This window comes from Camelina sativa, chromosome 6 (assembly GCF_000633955.1).
Source record: "Camelina sativa cultivar DH55 chromosome 6, Cs, whole genome shotgun sequence".
NCBI classification, from domain to species: domain Eukaryota; kingdom Viridiplantae; phylum Streptophyta; class Magnoliopsida; order Brassicales; family Brassicaceae; genus Camelina; species Camelina sativa.
In genome coordinates this window covers 19,022,208-19,041,683 of record NC_025690.1, presented here as the reverse complement: position 1 = coordinate 19,041,683, position 19,476 = coordinate 19,022,208, and the positions used below count along the sequence as shown (strand labels likewise).

Here is a 19,476-nt window from a genome sequence, read left to right as displayed (position 1 = left end):
ATTGTAATTGTACACATAAAGTGAAAATTCAGAATCAGCTGTTGGGTAAGAGAAGTGCACGAAATGTAACGAACCCAAAATCACAACAACAGTCATCTTCATTAGTGTCAGCTAACTTCAATCTCTCTCTCTCACCTGAAAACCCTAAAGGCCTAAGCTTTCTTCAATCTCCTTTCCAATGGCGCGTAAATCTTCCCTTCTCAAACGAGCAGCAATCGCCGTCGTCTCCGTCATCGCAATCTATGTAATTCTCAACGCCTCCGTGAGCCGTTCGCTCCCTTCCTCATCCGATCTCCCTCGCCAGCTAATCCGCGAAGAAGAAGATGATGATCAAGGACGTCGTGCTCCGGTTCAGCCTAAGGTTAGGGTTTACATGTACAATCTCCCCAAGAGATTCACTTACGGTGTCATCGAGCAGCACTCAATCGCTCGCGGCGGAGTCAAGAAGCCCGTCGATGACGTCACCGCGCTCAAGTATCCGGGTCATCAACATATGCACGAGTGGTATCTTTTTTCGGATCTGAACCGACCCGAAGTCGATCGATCCGGGTCTCCGATTGTCCGTGTCTTGGATCCCGCCGACGCTGATCTCTTCTACGTCCCGGTGTTCTCTTCCCTCAGCTTAATTGTGAATGCGGGTCGACCCGTTGAACCCGGATCCGGTTACAGCGATGAGAAGATGCAGGAAGGGTTGATGGAGTGGCTTGAGGGCCAAGAGTGGTGGAGGAGGAATGGTGGCCGAGATCACGTGATACCCGCCGGTGATCCTAATGCCTTGTATCGGATCTTGGACCGGGTTAAGAATGCGGTTCTGCTCGTGGCGGATTTCGGGCGGCTGAGGCCTGATCAAGGATCGTTCGTCAAGGATGTGGTGATACCTTACTCTCATAGGGTCAATCTCTTCAATGGAGAAATTGGGGTTGAGGCTCGCAACACATTGCTCTTCTTCATGGGAAATCGATATCGCAAAGATGTAAGTCTCTTCTTTTGCCTTTGCAGTTGTTCTTGGAAATGTGATTAATTAGCGCTCAAAATGTTCCAAGTGTGTAGCTTTCCTAAGGTTTTAGGTGAGTAAGGAGATTGGTCAGCTAGTGTGAGTCTAGAGGATGTGATTAACGAATAACGGTTTGTGAAAAAATGTTGAAACTTTGTGGCCTTAGCAGACTCTAGCAGGTTAAGTTGAAGAATGAATTCGTAACTTTCCTCTGATCTAAGTGAGCTCTGCTCTGCGATTTTATAGTTTTTATCTAGTTACATGCCACCAAGAATCTCTTTCCATATAACGTTTCTAGGGAATTCATTGCAAGGGGAAAAATCCAGAAGAATTGTAATCTGAATTTGTAATATAGCATGATCTCCCTCAAAACAGGGGAGAAAGATACACCCTTGTTGGCTCAACTTCGTATCAAGTTCTGTCTTTTTTAAAGAAGACAATATTGATCTTCTTCTGACTGCTTCTTTGGGTGTGTTCAGGGTGGAAAAGTTCGTGATTTGCTATTCCAAGTTCTTGAAAAGGAAGGAGATGTAACAATAAAACATGGAACTCAATCCAGGGAGAACCGACGAGCTGCTACGAAAGGAATGCATACTTCAAAGTTCTGTCTAAATCCTGCGGGTGATACCCCATCCGCCTGCAGACTCTTTGACTCCATTGTCAGTTTGTGTGTGCCCGTGATTGTTAGCGATAGCATCGAGTTACCTTTTGAAGATGTTATAGATTATAGAAAGTTTTCGATTTTTGTTGAGGCAAATGCAGCTCTGCAGCCCAGATTTTTGGTTCAGATGCTGAGGAAGATAAAAACCAAGAAGATCCTGGAGTATCAGAGAGAGATGAGATTGGTACCCTCTCCTTCTTTTCAACCTCTGACCTCTTCATATATTTGATTCTCTTAGGAATGTTTCTCATACCCGAATGATCCAATGCACACAGGTAACACGGTATTTTGACTATGATAACCCAAATGGAGCAGTGAAGGAAATTTGGCGTCAAGTCTCGCAGAAGTTACCGCTCATCAAGCTAATGGGTAACCGCGACAGACGCCTCGTCCTAAGAAACTTAACTGAACCAAACTGCTCATGTCTATGCACAAACCAAACCGGTCTTATCACTTCCATTTAAACAAATCTCTTTGTCTACTGAAAGAGACCTTTTGGGTTGTGGAGGAGCTTGAATCTCAACTTCTTGACCACCGAGACTTATACAAGCATTATTCGCCTCCCCTGGCTCAGCTTCTCCGGGTAAGGAAGACAAGAGCATACGCATGACAACAGATTCATAAGGAAGAAATGTTTGAAATCATTCTTCTTCTGTAGATTCCATTAGTTTTCTTGTTCTTGATAGTGAGTGTCACATTTTATACGGACCTAACTGCCATTCTATCTTATTCTGTTACTGTACATGTCAGAAAAGCGAAAACATAACACAGCTTGAATTAGTTCTGCCAACATATAGAGAATATCATACTGTATTTTGTAAACTTCTGAAATTGGTCACTGGTCAATCATCCTCTTTCTATATTTTTTTTTTTCGTCAAAAAGAAATTTATATAAATGATAAAATGTAATCATTACAAAGAGTTTCCGTTAACCAAATAGGGGATGAAAATAAGAAGAATAAAAAGATTCAGAGCTACATCCAAATTTTGCTAAAGCATGAGTTGTTCTATTACAATTTCTTGGAATGTAAGCAAATTGAATTGTGTCAAAGTATTGTGTCCAGTGTACTATATCTTGATAAACACCTTCAATCGATGCAATGTATATTGACTGATGCAGCATCTTAATAAGTAACTCGCAATCGCCTTCGAAGATAACATTTCTTATTCCTCGTATCCACGTTTGTTGCATCGCATTCAGCAGAGCTTTACCTTCAGCTTCCAATGGTGATGATGCATATCTCATATTTGCAGCTCCCCAACCATTGGAGATGCCTCTGTTATTACGTAGGATCCATCCGCCCCGTGTCTCTTGAGTTAGGGGATCAAAACTTGCATCGTAATTGCACTTGAGCATCAGTTGAGGAGGCCTTGTCCAATGCGTTGGTTTTGATTTTAAGGAAGGAGAGTCAAGTCGGTTTAAAACACTTCGACACCATTCTCGTACATCCGCTTTAGCACGCCATACCATGTGAATTGGTTCTTCCGAAATTTCTTCAAATATGAATTTATTCCTTGTCTTCCAAATATGCCAAATGATCCAAAATGGTAGTAGTTTTGTCTCTAATGGTACATCATTATCATTTTGCAGTGCAAAAACAGCTTCCAAGAAAATTTTGCAAGTGATTGAAGACAAATACAGAGCATGGATCGGGATATTTGCTAATTCCCAAATGGATTCAGCATATGGACATAAAAACAGTATGTGATCAATTGTCTCATCATTTTGTAAAAATCTCGAACATATAGGGTCTATATTCATTCCTCTAGATATGAGACGAGTTGCTGTGGGTAAGGATCTAGAGAGCAATCTCCATAAAAAGTGGTTTACCTTTGGTAGAATGTTTAGTTTCCAAATTTGTCGTTTTAACTGAACTGATCCATGAGGTTTTGGTGGCAAGTCACATGGTTTGTCCGGGTTGTTCATCGAGAACCAGTATCCAGAGCGGACTGTGTAGTCCCCTGATTTATTGTAATGCCAGATAAGCCTATCTGGTCTTTTTTTCTGGGGGAGATACATTTTCAAAATCTTGTTTTGATCTGCAGGTGTAATATGTTGCAGAATCTTACTTCTGTCCCAATACTGATATGCCGGATTTGAAGAAATGAGGTTTGATATCATGAGAGGTTCATCCGGGATAACACTTTGAACAGGTTTTGGAGGATTTGTTGTTGTGATGTTGTCCACATTTACTCGGACTGACTCACCATTACCGATAATGTATCTCGAACCTTTTTTGATTAACTCAAGGCCTGCTAATATAGATGACCAACCGTATGACTGATTAACTCTTTGCTTAGCATCTAAAACACATTCATCCTTGTAATATCTAGCTTTAAATACTCTAGCAAGTAGAGAATTTGGGTAATGTATCAATCTCCAGGCTTGTTTTGCAAGTAGAGCATCATTAAAGTGCTCTAGATTTTTAAATCCCAGACCCCCATCAGCCTTAGGATATTGCAATCGTTTCCATGCGATCCAAGGTATGCCTCTGTCTTGATTACTCTTCTCCCACCAGAATCTCTGGATAACAGACTCTATTTCTGAAATGACACCAAGTGGAATTTTGAAACAGGACATTGAATATACCGGCATAGCGAGAGCAACTGATTTTATGAGAATTTTTTTTCCTGCAGGTGAGAGATGGCGACCCTTCCATGAAGCAGTTCGTTGTTTAACCTTGTCGATTATGTAATGAAACATTTCACACTTCTTTTTACCAAACTGCTCTGGTAAACCAAGATATTTTCCACCGCCACCGTTGTTTGGTATTGCAAGAATCTTTGTCAATCTATTTTGAAGATGACCGTTTACACGAGAACCAAATGTAATAAGTGATTTACTTGTGTTAATTTGTTGGCCTGAGTAGTACTCATACACTTCAAAAGCTTCTTTGATTGTGTTGCAATTCCGTGCATTCGCTTGACAGAAAAACAGAGAGTCATCCGCAAACTGAAAATGAGTGATAGGAGGTACCCCATTACCTATGCGAATGCCTCTGATATCTCCCGAGCATACTCTAGTTCTGATTAGGTGACTCATAATGTCAGCACATAGGATAAAAAGATATAGTGAGAGAGGATCACCTTGTCTTATACCCCTTTGAGGGACTATGTTTCCATATGGTGTACCATTGATCAGGACTGAGTAACTTACAGACCGGACTGATGCCATAACCCAATCAATCCATTTTTTTGAAAAACCAAAGAGGTGCATTGTTACTTCCAAAAAATTCCATTCTACCCTGTCATATGCTTTGGTGACATCAGTTTTGATTGCCATTTAGTTCGTTGACACTCGTTTTCGAGATTTGAAAGAGTGCATCACTTCATGGGCAATCATTACATTGTCTGTAATTTGTCTTCTGGGTATAAAAGCAGCTTGGGAATCCGAAACTATAAGATCCAGTTGTTTTTTCAGCCTAGCTACCATGCATTTTGAAATGATTTTGTATAGAACATTACATAAGGCTATAGGCCTATAATCTGATAGAGTTTGAGGTTTTTCTATCTTTGGGATCATGCAAATGTTAGTGTGATTCATACCTGACTTCATGTGTGATGTGTCAAAAAATTCTCGAACCTCTGCAATTATATCATGCCCTATAATGTGCCAGTAATGTTTATAAAAACGTGCAGTTAGGCCATCCGGGCCAGGTGCTCTATCATCTCCAATGGAAGAGATTGCCTCAAAAATTTCTTCTTCAGTGAACTCCCTCTCGAGGTGTTCGTTGATAGCAGATGATACAGTAGGAGGGAAGTCGCCAAAGTCGATTGGTGAGACAGGAACTCTGTTTGATGTATACATTGTAGAAAAAAATTCTTGAGCATGAGCTCCAATCTGATGATCACCAGAGTGGCATATGTTTCTTGAGTCTCGTATACTAGAAATGTGATTTCTAGCATATCTAGTCGTTGTACTTGCATGTTAGAAGCTTGTATTACGATCTCCAAGGTTTAACCATCGATTTCTACTTTTATTGTGCCAATAATACTCTTCATCACTATACGCCTTGCTTAGCTCTCTTTGCAAATACGGGATATTGCGTCGGTTTCTTCTGTTTGTACTCTCCATTGCTCTGTTTAGAAGATGTTGAAAATGATCAATGCGTTTTGCTGAGTTTAGATTAGCTTTGTGCTTTCCTTTTGCCATTTCTCTGTGACAGTTGTTGATCTGATCACTTATCGAGTAATGTTTCATTTTTTTACAGGAGTTCCATCCGTTTGCCACTATTTTATCGAAATTCTCTATTTCAGTTAGTCTTTTATCAAAGCGAAAGGCCTTTGTTGTATAAGAGACTCGAGGTTGGATCGTTGTAAGGATTGGTTTATGATATGATCCATCAAATTCCAAAAACTCAGCCTCTGCAGGTTGAAACAGGGTAGTCCATTCTGAATTTTTCATCACTCGATCAAGGCAACACTTAATCGTATAATCTCTTCTCTCTCCCACCCACGAGAAACGATCTCCTTTGGACTTTAAATCAGCCAAATCACAAACAGATAACATATGCCTGAAATCCCTGAAAGTGTATTCATCTCTTATAGGTCCTCCAATCTTCTCAGTGTTATCAATGATCTCATTGAAATCGCCAGCCAGCAGCCATGGTCCATTACGAGTTGAGTTTATAGTTTCCAACTGGTTCCAAAATAAATACCTCAAACTCGAATTTGGGTTACCATAGACACCAGAAAAATAGAAACCCTTATTATTAAACATAATATGAACATCGATCATACGTTCATCCTGATACAACTTGGATAACGTGACATCGTTTGACCATAACAAAGCTAGACCACCTCTCCGACCAAGCGGGGGTTCTGTTATTACATTATTGAAACCTAGAACAGAAGCAAAATCAAATACAGTAGAGCAAGCATTCATAGTTTCACACAAGAAAATAATATTAGGTTTAATAATACGACAGAAACGTTTTAAACGACTCTGTGTTTGAGGTGAGCAGAGCCCTTGGCAGTTCCAGGAGATGATCTTCATGGAGGCATTNGGGGGGCCCCCCCCCCCCCCCGGCTCCGTTGAATCCATTACCGCTGCAAGAACCCACTGACTCCACTCTCCCCTTCTTATGGATCTGATTCAGGACCATCAGATCTTCCTCTGCTTCCTTCTGTTGGTAGTAGACTTCCATCGTTGCCTTCTTCCTTTTGTTGTTGATCGTTTCCTTTTCAAGAGCATATGGCATCATGTTAGACGTACCTTCTTCAACAAGTTGACCCTTTCCTGTCGCAAACTTCGTCAAGAGGTATATGAGGCGCTCTAGAGTCAATTCAGTGTCTTCAAAGACACTCGGAACAGAGGAGTCATCAGAATCATTGATGATAAACTCATTGTCTTGATGAACTCGTTTCAGACCAGGGATTTCACCATCCGAAGCAATTGTTTGCAAAATGTTTGTCTCCGAGTCGTAAGTCTTCTGGTTGTAGTCGTAGTGAGGATCATATTCGTCATGGTCATCATCACCCGCATTGTCATCATTTGGACGGTTATCATCATCATCATGAGGATCATCAAATGTTAAAGGGCATTCCTTCGAGTCATGGGTCAGGGCTCCACATTTGGTACAGAAGTTCCTCAAACGTTCATAACGGAACTTTAGAATCGTGTTTTCCCCTCCCACAAATTGGAAATTTCTCTGGAATCGTAGCGGAGTGTCAACATTCTAATTGATACAGATGCGAACAAACTCCACAAGATTAGCATTCTCGTCAAAGTCCACCGCAACAACATTTCCAAGTCTCTCACCAATGTAGTTAACCATCAAAGTTGTCAGGAATTGTACTGGTATCCCACGCACTTGGATCCAGAAATGGATTATCTTCATTGTTTCATCCGTGATGTTGGGGTACCAACGATGAACCGTCAGCATCCAATCATTGAAAGCCCAGGGTCCTCGTTTCAGGACCAAATTTAGCGTTTCCTCAGACTGGAAGATAAACAATATCTTTCCATTACCAAGAACACGACCACGGCAAGCATTAGCAAAGCCCCAAATTTTAGGCATTTGCGCCATGATAGCGCGCACATTCTGCTTCTGGGGATTCACTGGAGAGACTATCAAAGAGAAACGATTGAGATTTGCAGCGTGACCACATAATTCTGGTGGTAAAGGAACCGGGGCATCATTGATTCCCAGATCCAAATTCTGGAGATTCTTTCTGATGTTATCACTCATCGCGATAGCAATTTGAGAGGGCGTAACTGTAATTGGTTGAAAAGTTGTCGGAAAACAGAAACCCAACACCGTGTATATATATGGGGTTGCCCATGGCGGTTTCCTATGGCGGTTATCAACCCAAAAATTTGGGAAAGAGAAACTGTTACCCGCTAACTGTAACAGAAAAAAACCGCCAAACCTATGAAGTAACCAGAAAAGATTTGTCGGAAAGAAACTCCAAATTGGAGAAGGAGGAGGACGAAAGTAAAACTGAGAATCGCCCAAAAAATCACCCTCAAAGCAGAGAGACGTCATTGTTTTTTGCCAAAACTTTTGTCCAAATAACTAACCCAAATAAAACTGATTATTTTGAATGTAATAATCAAGGAAGGAGAATCTAAATTCCTATCCACATAAACTTTTCCAAAAATGGTTGTGGATTTTCATTTTTCCTTCAGTTTCTGTTATCCTCTTTCTATATATATTTGACAAAGCAAAAGTTTATAACATTTTGTTTGCAAACAGTTACATCCTGTAGTTATATATAATTTTTTATATTAATTGATAAGCATCATTTTCAGTTTTATACGAATACAAATTACATAATGGAAAAACGTGTAATATTTGTTTACAATTATGATAAACTTAATATTGTATATTAAACAAATGATTGAAAAATGACATCTTATTATATAAACCTTAGTTTTCAAAGTTAGTAATTCATATAATCGCGATACATGTCAAATATATCAATAATATTTTGACATGTGCTAAAAGAATAATTATTTGATAATTATAGAAAAATTAAAAAATCGTAAAAATTAAAAGATTACAATTAATATTTTTTAATGTATATAAAACCAAAAGTAATATATTATATCACTAATTCTAATAGGAAAGTTATCTATTAAATTATTAATTTTAATATGAAAACATATGCAATTAATAAGCAAAATATGTGCAATTAAGAAGGAAAATATTTGTAGTTTAACTGCAATTATTATTTATTATAATCATATAGTAAAAAGAAATTAATACAGAAAAGTGATTAAAGTATGAAAATGTTTAATGTGTTAAAATTAGTGATTAACATAATGGAAGAAAAATAAGATAATCAAATAAGAAATTAATGTAATTTCTTAAGTTTTTTAATCGGTGAATGATTTGATAGCATATTGAATATTATGTTATTATATAAACATTGGTTTTCAAAGTTAATAACTCATATGATCGCGAAACATGTCAATTTAACAATTAGAGATTTTGTCTTATACAAAAACTTTGTTTTAGAATCAGCCGCTGGAAATTGACATCTCTTTTTTCATTCTATTTTGTTATTTGCATGTTTCTCACCGAGTTGATTGGGATGACTGAAAACATACACATAGATTGGATTTATTTGTAGAGATATTCTTAATGGATCATTGTAAGTATATTATGTTTTTGAATATTTTTAATATAGTAAAACCTCTATAAACTAATACTTTATAAATTAATAAACACTATAAATTAATAAATTTTGTCAGTTCCAAGTCGGGTCAGTGTAAAAAATAACAAAATTCGATAAGATAATAAGATAATAATATTTCTGAAATCCTCATGTAAAATATGGTCCAAATAATATCATAAATTAATAATCATGTAAATTTACATATATATATATATTTATATTATATATGTATATATAATATATGTTTCTCCTAAAGCTTATATCGACAAAACAATTGTTATGTTGTATTTTCAAACTATAGTGATATAAAATATTTTGTAACATGTCATAAATATAGCTATATTTTTTTTAAGTTTTCAATTTTTAGATATCCATCATTTACATTTTGATAGTTTGATTGACTATTAAAATACACCAATCTATATTATTATTCATAAATTTAATTTTATGTATGTCATGTGTATAAATGAATTTGTCTATTTGTATTTGTAATTTATTGTTAACAATGTTTTCTAAATATTACAAATTCAATTCCAATACCATAAAATTTTGAAATTATTGTTAAAATTGTCTCAATTCATAATTTTTAAAAGTTAAACTATTAAAAATATTTCTATAAATTAATAATTATTAATTTATAGATAAATTATTATTAATTTATAAAATGTTTTGGTCTCAACATTATTAATTTATAGAGGTTTTACTGTATCTGAATTTTGGATAAACCCCACAAATTTTTTTTTTAGGGAAAACAATCCTATCCATCCAGAAACCGATTTTAATTATAACAAAGAAAGAATTTAATAACTGGAAAAATGTTCACTTGATCGGTCTTTTTTGTTCTTTTTTGGTCTTGGGTTAACCTTTTCTCGGTTGCTAAAAATAATAACACTATAAGCATATTTTTTGCTTTCATAATAATTCAACAATTTTACGAATTCTACCTGATAAATAAATCAATCTCTCACTCGTATATCATAATTCATAGGTGTCTATATTTAAAACCGAACTGAATCAATAACCAATGGTAAAATGAGGTCCCAATTAATCCGATCTACTTTATAAAAAAAAAACGAAAAGAAAAAAGAATACAGACTATTTATTTCAAGTTTCAACATGTAACTATAAGTAATATACTATTAAACAAATGGTGGTACGTCTTAAATCTTAATATTAATTCTTTACACAAACGTTTGGATTGGAATCTCATTTCTACCATTGGTCATTATTCAATTTTGGGTTTGTAAATATAGTCGCATTCAATTAAAATTATTCAACAAGATAAAGTCATTACTATATAGTACTTTGATAAATTTCTTCGTCAATTTGAACAATTCGAATTGAAAAAAAGGAAAAAAAAAAAATCTGGTTTGGTTCGGTTCGGTTCGGGATGATGAAAATCAGAAAATGTCTATCCAAAATTGTGAGCTCTAAACAACGACGTTTAACTAACGGAATCAAACAGAGCCTTTGTGAGTTTGTTATCTCTCTTTTTTAAGTTTTTGTGACATTCTCTCTTAATTGGGTTGTTTCCGTCATTCCGTGATTCTCCCAATTCTTTCTTGCTCAGTTGTTATTGCGAATTCACTCTTCTCTGCAAAGAACAATGATCTTTCTAAAGTTGTGAGGAATTGAAGAGGCAAGCGAGAACACACATAAGGAATCAAAGCACGACGTTTGAGAGTAAAGAAGTTGAGCTTGAAGGAACACTTTCTTGTGCAGCAAGGATTTTGTAGGTAACGCTTCTGCTTCTTTCTCGTGGCATTATGTTTTCTTCTTTTCCTTCTCTACAGCTCCTCTTTCCCGGAAAATTTATCTGATTACAAAGTCCGTGTGCTCTTAACTCTTTCTTGTGATTCAAGCATTTAATGTATAACGTTTCTTCTTTTCTTTTGACGATCTTCGAGTTTAGACTAGTTCGAATCTTTTCTCAATTGATTTCGTTTTCTTTTTGTTTCCTCTTCAGTTCTATTCTATTTTCCCGGAAAATCTAACAATGTCAGTTTCTTTTGACTCTTCCCTGCTTCTCGTGGGTAAACACTTCTTGTTCTTTCTCTTGGCCTTATGCTTTCTCTTAGTTTATTCTAATCATTGGTTGATAGATTTGGTTGTTTTCTCTGCAGTTTTCTCAGATAACAAAGTCCGTCGTTTTCTTGACTCTTCCTTGTGAATCAATCAATCAATTCGTGGGTAAAGTTTCTTCATCTTCTTCTTTTTTGACGATATTTGGGTTTATACTGTAGTTTATAGTTGCTGAATCTATTTATTTGTTTTCTCTGCAGAGATGGGTAAAGCAAAGCTAGGGAAACGTATCTGGTCCATGTTGGTAGCGTACAACATTGCCTTTGGTGGTTTTTGCTCTGGTTTGAAGATTTTAAAAGATGTTCAGATTGAAGCAGAGGGCAGGACCGAGGAAGTCGAACAGGCGAAAGCAAGGAACAAGATGGCGCGTAAGGTGAAGCTAAACGACCAGAGAATCAAGTGGGAGGAGATACTTTTTGGGAAGAAATGATCTAGCTAGTGAAATAAGGATTGCATTAACCCCTGTTTGTTTACATTAAAGCAATTAGCAATTACGTTTAGTGACTTGCAAGAAAAATTGAAAACAGAGCATGCGCAAGCAACTGCAAGACTTGCACCCACTTGTATTGTATGAATACCTGGCTTGTTGTATGGTAGTTAACAAGTATAAAGTTCTTTTAAAAAGTGTAGTCAGAGCAGAGGAGAGGTTGTTACTGAGGTCACTAACTCTACAAGGGAAACTTCTGTGTAATTATTGCTGCAATGTGCTTGTGTTGGGTTCACTCGAACTCCAGCAACAATAACAGGCTGTTCTTAACAGCAAATGTGGTCAAAACACTGTGGAGGTAGTAACTTTAGAAATCATATTTTTCATGCTGTTTCTTGAGCTTTTTCATAGACTTTTGCCTGATAAAATTCTTGAGCTTGCATCTCAAAAGAATCTGCAATTGTTGCCTTCCATATGCCTCACCAGAATAAGTTTCGATCTTTCTTGAATAGCATAAAGAAACACAGATGATGCGATCCCATATTGATTCAGAACCTTGGAAAACCGCTCAAACACAATCTCATCATTGTTAAGCAAATGGGTCCAGTTTTTATTCAGACACTGAAAGAAACCATATGACCTCCAGAGACAATTCTACAACTGGTGACATCGCCATTAAGAGATCATGATGTTCCTGGAAAGAATGAAGTAAACCAGTAGGGTTCGATTACGCTAGTAAATCAAGCTTACTTTGTCATAGTAAGTGGCACATAGGTGATGGATGAACATAGTTACAAATTAGAAGCAAAGAGATTTATTTGGAAGGGATCTTTTAAACCGGTCTTTGTTAGTTGCTGCTACTAAAGGGTTTAAAACAAATTGTTGGCCTCCTATAAGATTAGCTCAGATGCATGGTCCCCTTTTTTACTTAGCTACAGGGCGTTCAAAATTAGCAAAATTAGTAGGCGTCTGTTGTTTAATTTGAGTTTAAAAGCTTATATCAGAAGATAAGACTTTGATGGGAACGAGACCCAACTCCTTTCACAATATTACGTACTATTGCATTCATGCTGCTGACTTCCTATTGCATGCTAATGCAATTGGACTAGCTAAGGTGATGACCGGAAGTACAATTTGGAGTTAATGAGTTATTATTAACAATGCAAGTGAAAAATATCACTTTTCAAAAGCATAATTAAACCAATGTCAATAAAAAAAGCACAAAACCAAAAAAGTCCACGAGTCATTAATCTAGTTGCGGCCGGATAAGTTATGAGTCGTTGGATTTTCGTCCCTGAGAAAATTTTCAATTCTTTCCAAAGATCCAAGATCGTGTCTACTATGACATCAAGCAAAACATTCCCGACCCAGCTACTGCCACAGAAGCCAATGTATATATAGCAACCTTCACGACTTCATATTTTGTTGCTTTCCACTCAGCTTTCAACTCATTAAAACCCTGAAACACCCAAAACATATAATTAGTTCTTCTGATTTCCGATTTTACTAACCTAAAGTCACAAGTGTAAGCTGAATGAATAGTGGAATATTTTCTATCGTTCGGGTATTAATTTGATAATGTCATGAAAACACTAGCAACTTTCTAGTCTTTAACTCGCCAATATTCAAATAAACAAGTGCAAAAACAAAAACAATATTAACAAAACCTATACCTGCTCAATTTTGTTGTGTATGTTTATATCATGATCACACCTGTTTCAAAATCAAAGGTCTAATTAGTTTAAATGGGACAAATTAACAAAAATTAAACAGCGAGTCAAATACCTCCGATCGGCTCGCATCTTATCAATATCGGCTTGCAGTTTTCGAACCTCTTCTGCAACACGAGCTGATTGTGATTGATACTCCTGCACAAAAAGACAATGAAGGACACTTAACTAGGTTGGAAAGAGCATATCTTCTAGCATTAATTCCTAGTGAGAAAACTAAAGAGTACATCACACCATGGAGATCTGTTAACAAACCATAAGTTCACAACACAAAATATATTTCTGAGATACGTTTCATCATCACAAGATACCTTAACAGTTTCTAAGATAAGTTCACAATGCATACAAGAGATATACAAGAAAGCATGCATCTCTCTACGTATCCATCCTGTAATAGTGAGAATAGGTAGTACTAATTGATGAATGTTTGGAAAAGAAGAGTTCGGCTTTCACCTTCTCCATCACCGACTCCAAGCCACCGGTGATGGTGCCTGTTAATGCCTCCGCTTGTGTCGAAGGTACGTTGATCGCCTCTAGAACCTTACTTGTTCCTAATGTGTCGACATGGTTGAGAGATTTGTACTTCCCGCAAGAAAGTGAGCGATAACTCAGACCTCCTCGGGTTCTTCCGATGCTAATCGTCTGCTGCATTGCCATGATTCTAGTGCATGGAAGGAGATCGTAATCACTTTTTTATTTGATAACGGATGCTTGAAGAAACTAACGAAACAAAAGGCTTCTTGCTTCACAAGGAATATAAAGACGACGAGATCGAATTTATGATATAAACTACGTTTACAAGTATCCCATTAATTACTCCTTTTTTTGGTGCAATATTTACAACTATAGTTTTTTTTATTTATTTATTTCTTTTCCAACATATTTTGTTGTTAATAATAGTATAAGATAAGCTTGCATATAAAACCAGAAACTCCAAAACCCAATCTTATCTAACCGACGCAAAAAATCAAGTTCTATTTGGTTTCAGCTGGTAGCCAATGTTAATTACGATATATTTTCTAGACTTACTTTTTCTTTCTTTTTTTTTTAAAGAGAAGAAGAAAAGAGAGATATGTTCGAACTATTTTTATTTTGAAAATTGACAAGTCTCCTAAAATAAGACTACACATCCATAGGAAAAAGTAGCTTGATCCAAAAGGATAAGTTTTAAGAAAATAAAGATGCATAAATATTGTTGCCCCAAAAAAAAAAAAAAAAGATGCATAAATATTACAAAAATATTTTTGATTCAATAAAAAATTATGCAAAAAATAATTTAATGTGAAATTAACAAATGTTTAATCGAAAACTAAAAGAATAATTTTTGTGGGCCTAAAAACTACCCGGCACTGCGGCACACACGTATATTTTATGCGTATGAATGTTGGGTTCGATTCAAATCTAGATATGCCCGGCGACATTGTTGCAGGCACGTGGGTCATCCATCACCAATAAGATTGTGCTACGTGTTATTAAAATCCGATGTGATTTTTCATAATCGCATCACACACATTCATCACATATGTTGACAAAACTATAATTGTAGCTGCGAAAACGAAAACACGTACGAATAAATACACGACATGAATAAATGATTTTTGTACATATACCTTCTTTTAATTTTTTTTTTTTTTTGTCTTCTGAACAAATAAGTTAATATATCGATTATTATTTGTCTCTTAATTTTAATAAGGATATTATTCTTTTTGCAATCATGCATGGACCAAAGATAATTTAGACAAATGTTGGAAAGAAACTTATTTCTGAAAATTCGAAAACTTCTTCAAAGTATGGTTGGTCTTGGTCACATTTTTAGGCAAAAGGAAAAGCCTAATCTAGCTATAGCTAGCAATATCCCATGTTAAACATTATAATTAGTCTTTGTTTTTTTTTCTTTTCTTTTTGGTCTCCAAGCTGAATCAAATTAATACTCTGCATCGATATCTCTCACATTCATTCTCCCCATGCATCTCTCAATCACAATCACGAAAACGTTGTTACAAACTACGATCGGACAAAGAAGAACTCATTTTGACAAAATAGTTTGTAGTTTAGAGTTATATATAGTCCCCATGGAGGAGCTTATTTATCTTGCCGTTTCTAATAGACGAACCCATGATTTATAACCGATATTAATCTGTTCGTGGTTGTTAATGTTGGTGGCAGAGATTAAGTGGATCCATCAAAATTGTTGTCGGCTATAGTTCAAAACCACAAAAAGAGCATGAGCTTGAAAAACCCACATTTATCATGTTAGCTAGCGACGTTGATTTACCGGATATATTTTACATTCGTCGGATGAGATCATCTTGATTAATAGTCCTCTCGGTTAAGACATATGTGTTTATTGGCAATGAATAGTTAACAATAACCTATATAGTTGGATTGATCGATGGCCGGAAAAAAAAAAAAAAAAAAAAACAATATGCATATTTTTTTTTTTTGGTAAGAAACAATATACATATACAACAATTGAATAACTGTTTTTAGCACTAAAACCGTAAAGAAAATAAATTTTATACTATTACTAATGATTGGGTACATATCTATATGTAGATAAGAAAAGCTATACTAGATATCATGTACTTACATTTAAGTATCTAAACTAACATATTTACATCTTGACTCTTTAGTATTCGTGCATGTGCATCTCTATTCTCTGATTTTTTTGGTAAGCACTTTAACTTACATATTAACATTAGTCTACAAATTTTGAATTTTTAGCGATATGCGAGTTTCTTATAATTTTGGAAAAGAAAAACTTGGAACGGTAGTGTGTTGGACGAGGACCACATATACATCATTAGTTATCCGTACCAGCTGTCTTATTATGTATATTTAGCATACAACCACGTGGGTGCGCACCTAGCTATCGCATTATAAATTATATAGCTGCATTAAGAGGAAAGAAAAAACCAATTTGTAACCACATACATATATATATACATATTACATATATGTATGATCATAAATGAATATATGAACGCAAAATGTTCAATTGTTTGGTAATTTTGGTATATGACATTCAATTATAATGAAATATATATATTTTTTTTTATCATCTACATCAGATTAAAAATTGCACGTAGTTAATTTGGTTTTTTTTTTCGTGGTAACTTATTAATGAATTATCAACACGCCACGCCATTACATTCTTTCGGAATTCAGGTGTGTAAACGAGATGCATGCAACATAATGACGTCGTGGAATATAGTGTGAGGTAATTTATACAGTATATAAATATTTTTTTGTTTTTACTGCATCGATCCTGTACTATATAGATCTAGTTCAAAATATATTCATATTAATGTTAATTGATATTACTGCTTTCAATCTCTATACACAATTTTGGAACTACAAAGACTTTAACGAAAGCCATGCATGTGATGTTTATTACAAAAACAAAGTCTCATGTGCATATATGTACAACCAAAATAAATAGACTATTTGCAAGAAACTTGGTTCAGCGTTACGCATGGTCCTATAGAATTTTTTTTTTCTAATTGTTTTGCTAATTGTACGTGAATAGAAATAATTGAAAGCTCTCTCTTCGTGAGTCGTTGACCTAATCGATAAATAAATGATATCGAAAAGAATATATGTATTACATACCCTACACAGGATATACAACGTTTCATTTTGATTCTCTTCGCTTAAAAGATGTGACGGTTTCTTTCATGGAATGATAATATATATATAACAATTTTCTCGATGATAAATTTTCATAATATATATAAAATTTTGTCGAGAGAGAATTGTATTCATTACTAACCATTATCTTGGATCCAATTGATCTTGTTGTGAATCTTAATTTCTGAATATTATTTTCTACAGCAAGTGTCAATATTTTAAGGTTAGGGTTCAATAAAAAAAATTGGAAGGACTTTGTAAATTAATTATTGTTGTCGAAAAGGGTAAGTACGTGATCACCTGGAGACAGGGTTACCCAAAATGGACAAATTACTTTTGTTTACCCGGTCAGTGTCTTTTATAAGTAAACACACTCCTAAGGTCAAAGCAAGTGAAAGACCATAAATATCTACCGAAACAAACTTTTGCAAAAAATATTGTTTAAATAAAAAAATCAAGACACAAGAACTCCATTAATAAAAAGTAAAAACAGTGAAACACTAGCTAATCTTAGGTGAAGTACAAATCACCTTCTCNTTTTTTTTTTTTTTTTTTTTTTTGTCAAACACTAGCTAATTTTTCTTTTGTCTATATATTCAAAATTTCAAAATCATTGTGAATATATAGACTAGTTATGGTTGGTCTAATTAGTTAAGAAAAACATAAACTATTTCAGTCATTCTAGATTTTCAAAAGTGCTATTATATTACATGATGCACTATCAGCCAGCAATTCGTTAAGAGCATTAAAAATTTGATGACACAGATTACAAAGAAAAACTGTAAACCTGTTGGGTATTTAGATCGAGATGTGGATATAAACTNAAAAAAAAAAAAAAAAAAAAAAAAAAAAAAAGAAAGAGGGAATGGATCCAAGATTTTAATACCTTAAATTTTTTCCCCCCAACAATTTAGTACCTTAATTATTTGATTTGTTACACTATAAAAAAGCCTTTCTTCTCTGACAGACTAAACAAGAATCACGTTTGACAAAATCACCTCTTTATCTTTTTCCTTTGATGAGTTTCGCTGACCGTTACATTACGTTACATACTTTACTTATTTTAACATTATTACTTGATTTTTCTTTTGTCAACAACATACATCAATGTGTACTTGAATTCAAATGATGATAATGATATAGTAAAAGCACTAGCAAGAACCACTAATATAAATATTAGGTCATTTTTGAGAATATTGTTGATTTGAGATTCTGTTAGACCTTTTGTTAAGGTGGTTTTAAATTTTTCGTCGACTGAAGAGAATATGGTAAAAAAAAAATAGCTATTAAATTAAAAATTGGTAGTAGTAGTTAGTTAAGTTAAATTGCTAATAGTTAAAATATTTTAACATTTAAATTTTCTTGTACATATATTTAAACCTAGTTTTTAATAGAAAGATAAACATTTTTAAAAAAATTCATCCATTTACTAGGAATTTGGTTTAGGTAACGTTGCACATCTTGTAAACAAGTGTTTTTATATCATCTATTCTTATCATTCATCCAACACAAATCAATACTTCTTTTAGGTGGGTAGTAGCCTTATGCATCAAAATTACATCTGGTGATGGTGCTGCTTCCCACAATTGATCCAGTGAGAAATAGTACTAAATTAAAAATGATCATATATACATTCATACTATGATGAGTTTTCATAACAAAATCCCAAAAACTGTTTGATATTAAAATACTTAATACCAAATATTTTGTTCCCTTTTGGAAGTTATTATTATTATTTTTTTTATCTCAGTAGAGTACTTTCTCTTTGTGTGTGTAAAGGAATAAAGGATTGTATAATCAATCTGAAAACTATATATTAAAAACCCTTCTTCGATAATTACAAAACATAAAAAAAAAAAAACATGAATGGACTTAAAAATTTGACAGATTAAAAAACTCTCCACGTTCATCTCTGTCAGAAGAAACTTCAGAATCATATATGTACTTCTCCTTCTCTCTCTCTCTCTCTGTTTCTCTCTTAGAACAGAGAAGTTGCCTTCTTCTTCTCTTTTTTTTAACAACAACTCTCATCAGTTACGTTACGGAGAGATAGAGAGAAAAGACAAAAACGCAGCTCTCTCCTGCGTTTAATTTTCGTCCTTTCTTTCTCAATCCTCAGACAAAAACAGAACTCTTTTTTTTTTTTCCTGGTAACTTCAACAATTCATCTTTGAATAATGTTTCATAGATTATTCGATGGTTCTGAATCAAAAAGGACCCACTAAGGTTTTGGAATTCTCTTTAGTTAATAATTTTGTGATGGGTTTATTATTACTGTAGACAAGTTTTTTTTATTTGAGAGGGATATTCTTTTTTTTTTTTTTTTTTT

General features: G+C 34.7%; 2 protein-coding genes across 2 annotated transcripts; one reads left to right on the top strand and one right to left on the bottom strand.

Moving 5' to 3' along the window:
- On the top strand, positions 44–2,477 carry LOC104792262 (probable arabinosyltransferase ARAD1). The gene is made up of 3 exons (XM_010518377.2): positions 44–973; positions 1,474–1,839; positions 1,931–2,477. The coding sequence occupies exons 1-3, from the start codon at positions 179–181 to the stop codon at positions 2,117–2,119; spliced, it is 1,350 nt and encodes a 449-aa protein (XP_010516679.1). The 5' UTR covers positions 44–178; the 3' UTR covers positions 2,120–2,477.
- On the bottom strand, positions 13,127–14,174 carry LOC104699242. The gene is made up of 4 exons (XM_010414576.1): positions 13,931–14,174; positions 13,573–13,636; positions 13,461–13,500; positions 13,127–13,246 (listed from the first exon to the last, which is right to left on the bottom strand). The coding sequence occupies exons 1-4, from the start codon at positions 14,172–14,174 to the stop codon at positions 13,127–13,129; spliced, it is 468 nt and encodes a 155-aa protein (XP_010412878.1).